This window comes from Phoenix dactylifera, chromosome 17 (assembly GCF_051530095.1).
Source record: "Phoenix dactylifera cultivar Ajwa chromosome 17, Ajwa_hap1_PhDact_Kaust_v1.1, whole genome shotgun sequence".
NCBI classification, from domain to species: Eukaryota; Viridiplantae; Streptophyta; class Magnoliopsida; order Arecales; family Arecaceae; genus Phoenix; species Phoenix dactylifera.
Window position 1 is genome coordinate 151,181 of NC_143206.1, and position 2,821 is coordinate 154,001.

General features: G+C 50.3%; 1 protein-coding gene across 1 annotated transcript; it reads left to right on the top strand.

Moving 5' to 3' along the window:
* The first annotated feature begins 799 nt into the window (after window positions 1-799).
* On the top strand, window positions 800-2,487 carry LOC103697943 (putative pyridoxal 5'-phosphate synthase subunit PDX1.1). The gene is made up of 2 exons (XM_008779884.5): window positions 800-2,116; window positions 2,313-2,487. The coding sequence occupies exon 1, from the start codon at window positions 1,100-1,102 to the stop codon at window positions 2,054-2,056; it is 957 nt and encodes a 318-aa protein (XP_008778106.3). The 5' UTR covers window positions 800-1,099; the 3' UTR covers window positions 2,057-2,116; window positions 2,313-2,487.
* The last annotated feature ends 334 nt before the right edge of the window (window positions 2,488-2,821 follow it).

Genomic DNA, 2,821 nt, shown 5'->3' on the forward strand with positions numbered 1-2,821 from the left:
ACCTGTTTAACCCGTTTAACCTGTTTATACCTGTTTAACCCGCCCAATAGTTAAACGGTTTAAACGGGTCAGACATCTAAAATTCATATCGATCCAATTAATAAACAGGTCAAACGGATCGACCTGTTTACGATCCGATCCTGTTTAGGCCAAATTCAAATCTGTTTATGGCGGGTCGAACACGGGTCGGATTGATGGGTCCGATCATATTTTGCCACCCCTAATTATAATAATAGTAGAGAACTTCTCTCCCATCTTTGGCAAAAAAAAAAAAAGCTATGCTAACTTTTATCTTTTATTTATCCAATTAATTGTACATTTATTTATCTTAAGTTTTCTCAAATTTAGTTACTATTATGTCTATTTTTTATCGACAATATGCTAGTAATGAAATTTCTTGAGGATTTAAAATAGAAGAACTGACATTTCATACTAAATCCAAAGCCACAATTTTTTTACAATGAGAAATCAGTTTTCTATGGTTTTTCTCATAACATTGGGAAATTTTTAAGGTGAGATGATAGATAAGCGGTCGAAGCAATGGGCCAATTCCACTGCTGCCCATCCATCTTTCGAATTTCATCATACTAGTTTGAGCTAAAAGGTGGTTTAGGAGAGTCGATCGAATTTTTCTTGGTAAAAAAAATATATTATAGTTTATGTGGCTCGCAAAAGTAGATGTTGTTTTGGAGTTCGCAGCGTGCAGCACTTTTGTTTGCTTTTCAGCGGTCTCATGCGGATGGGGACGGGAGTGCATTTGTGGGTCATGAAATAGTCATCCTGAATGGATGGACGGCCTGATGGTTGCCCTGTTATGGCCGGAGAATTTTTAATTATATTGGAAAATAATATCGGGCAGCTGTGGAAAGAACAAGTGGTGAGATTAGGGCCGACCGCTGCTGCTCCCACCTCTATCGTGCGGGCCTCTGCCTTGGCTCGTAAGGCAGCCGACGCCGCCCGAGGTCCTCTCCCTTCTCTCTATATACATCGCCTCTGTCCATTTTCTTTCCATCTTGGTAATAGCCCGTTACGATAAATACGATATTCAGAGAGATTAGGGTTTCCCATTCCCGATCCCAATTCCATTCGGCAAGGTAAGATGTCGTCGGACAGCGGCGTCGTGACGGTGTACGGGGGAAACAACGGCGGGGCAGCGCTGACGGAGCCGGGGGTGAAGAAGACGTCGACGTTCTCGGTGAAGGTGGGGCTGGCGCAGATGCTGCGGGGCGGTGTGATCATGGACGTGGTGAGCCCTGATCAGGCGCGGGTGGCGGAGGAGGCCGGGGCGTGCGCGGTGATGGCCCTGGAGCGCGTCCCCGCTGACATCCGGGCTGGCGGCGGGGTGGCCCGGATGAGCGACCCGGGGCTGATCAAGGAGATCAAGCGCGCGGTGACCATCCCGGTGATGGCCAAGGCTCGCATCGGCCACTTCGTGGAGGCCCAGATCCTGGAGGCCATCGGCGTGGACTACGTGGACGAGAGCGAGGTGCTGACCCCGGCCGACGACGTCCACCACATCAACAAGCACAACTTCCGCGTTCCCTTCGTGTGCGGCTGCCGCGACCTCGGCGAGGCCCTCCGCCGCATCCGCGAGGGCGCCGCCATGATCCGCACCAAGGGCGAGGCCGGCACCGGCAACATCGTCGAGGCAGTCCGCCACGTCCGCTCCGTCATGGGCGACATCCGCTTCCTCCGCAACATGGACGACGACGAGGTCTTTGCCTTCGCCAAGCGCATCGCCGCCCCCTATGACCTCGTCATGCAAACCAAGCAGCTCGGCCGCCTTCCTGTCGTCCACTTCGCCGCCGGCGGCGTCGCCACCCCCGCCGATGCCGCGCTTATGATGCAGCTCGGCTGCGACGGCGTCTTCGTGGGCTCTGGCATCTTCAAGAGCGGCGACCCCGCCCGCCGCGCCCGCGCCATCGTCCAGGCTGTCACCCACTACAGCGACCCCGACGTCCTGGCCGAGGTCTCCAGCGGCCTCGGAGAGGCAATGGTCGGGATCAACCTCAACGGCGATGCCAAGGTCGAGAGGTTCGCCGCCCGCTCCGAATAAATATAATGCACATTGCAGGCAGGCCGTTCTACGTGGACAGATGGTTTGATGATGATGATGGTGAGGACGGCTCTGCTCTGCTATTTTTCATATGTCTTCGCTCCCTCTTTCTCTCAGATGCCATGGCCATGGTTCGCTTGTTTTCTTTTTTGCTTTTTCCTTTTTTTTAGGTCTGATATCCATGAAGTTGCAATCTAGTCTTGAATCGCCATTGTCGCAGCTCCAGCTAATAACATTGCCTTTTTCTCTTCTTCAGGCTGATACTATGTGGTACTGGGCTCCTGCTCTGTCTATGCCTGGTTGTCCTTCTTTGTCTGTTGTCCGTGTCTTTCATGAATAATAATGACTTAGAACCCTCTGCTGAAGATTGTATCCTGACATTTTATATTTTAAATACTCTTGTTCCAGCCTGCTTGCTGTTGAAATTCTTATGATTGGAGCAACCAGGTTATGTGTTGATTGCTTGGACCGCTGATTTGTGGTTAATCACTTTACACTCTTATGTATCTTTACCCAAGATCAGTCTTCATCCTCTAAACTTGCAGAACACTGTGATTGTGGATGTTACTGCACCCGTCGGAAAGGAATGGATGTGCTCTGACCTCGTTCATTTGTGTTCTTTCCCTCTTCGATGCCATGATTACAGTTTGCCTTTTTCTTAGGTCGGATGTCCATAAAGTTACAATCTACTCTCGAATCGCTGTTGTAGCGGCTACAGCTAGAAACATTGCCTTTTCTTTTTCATCCCCATGAGTATGAAATAGA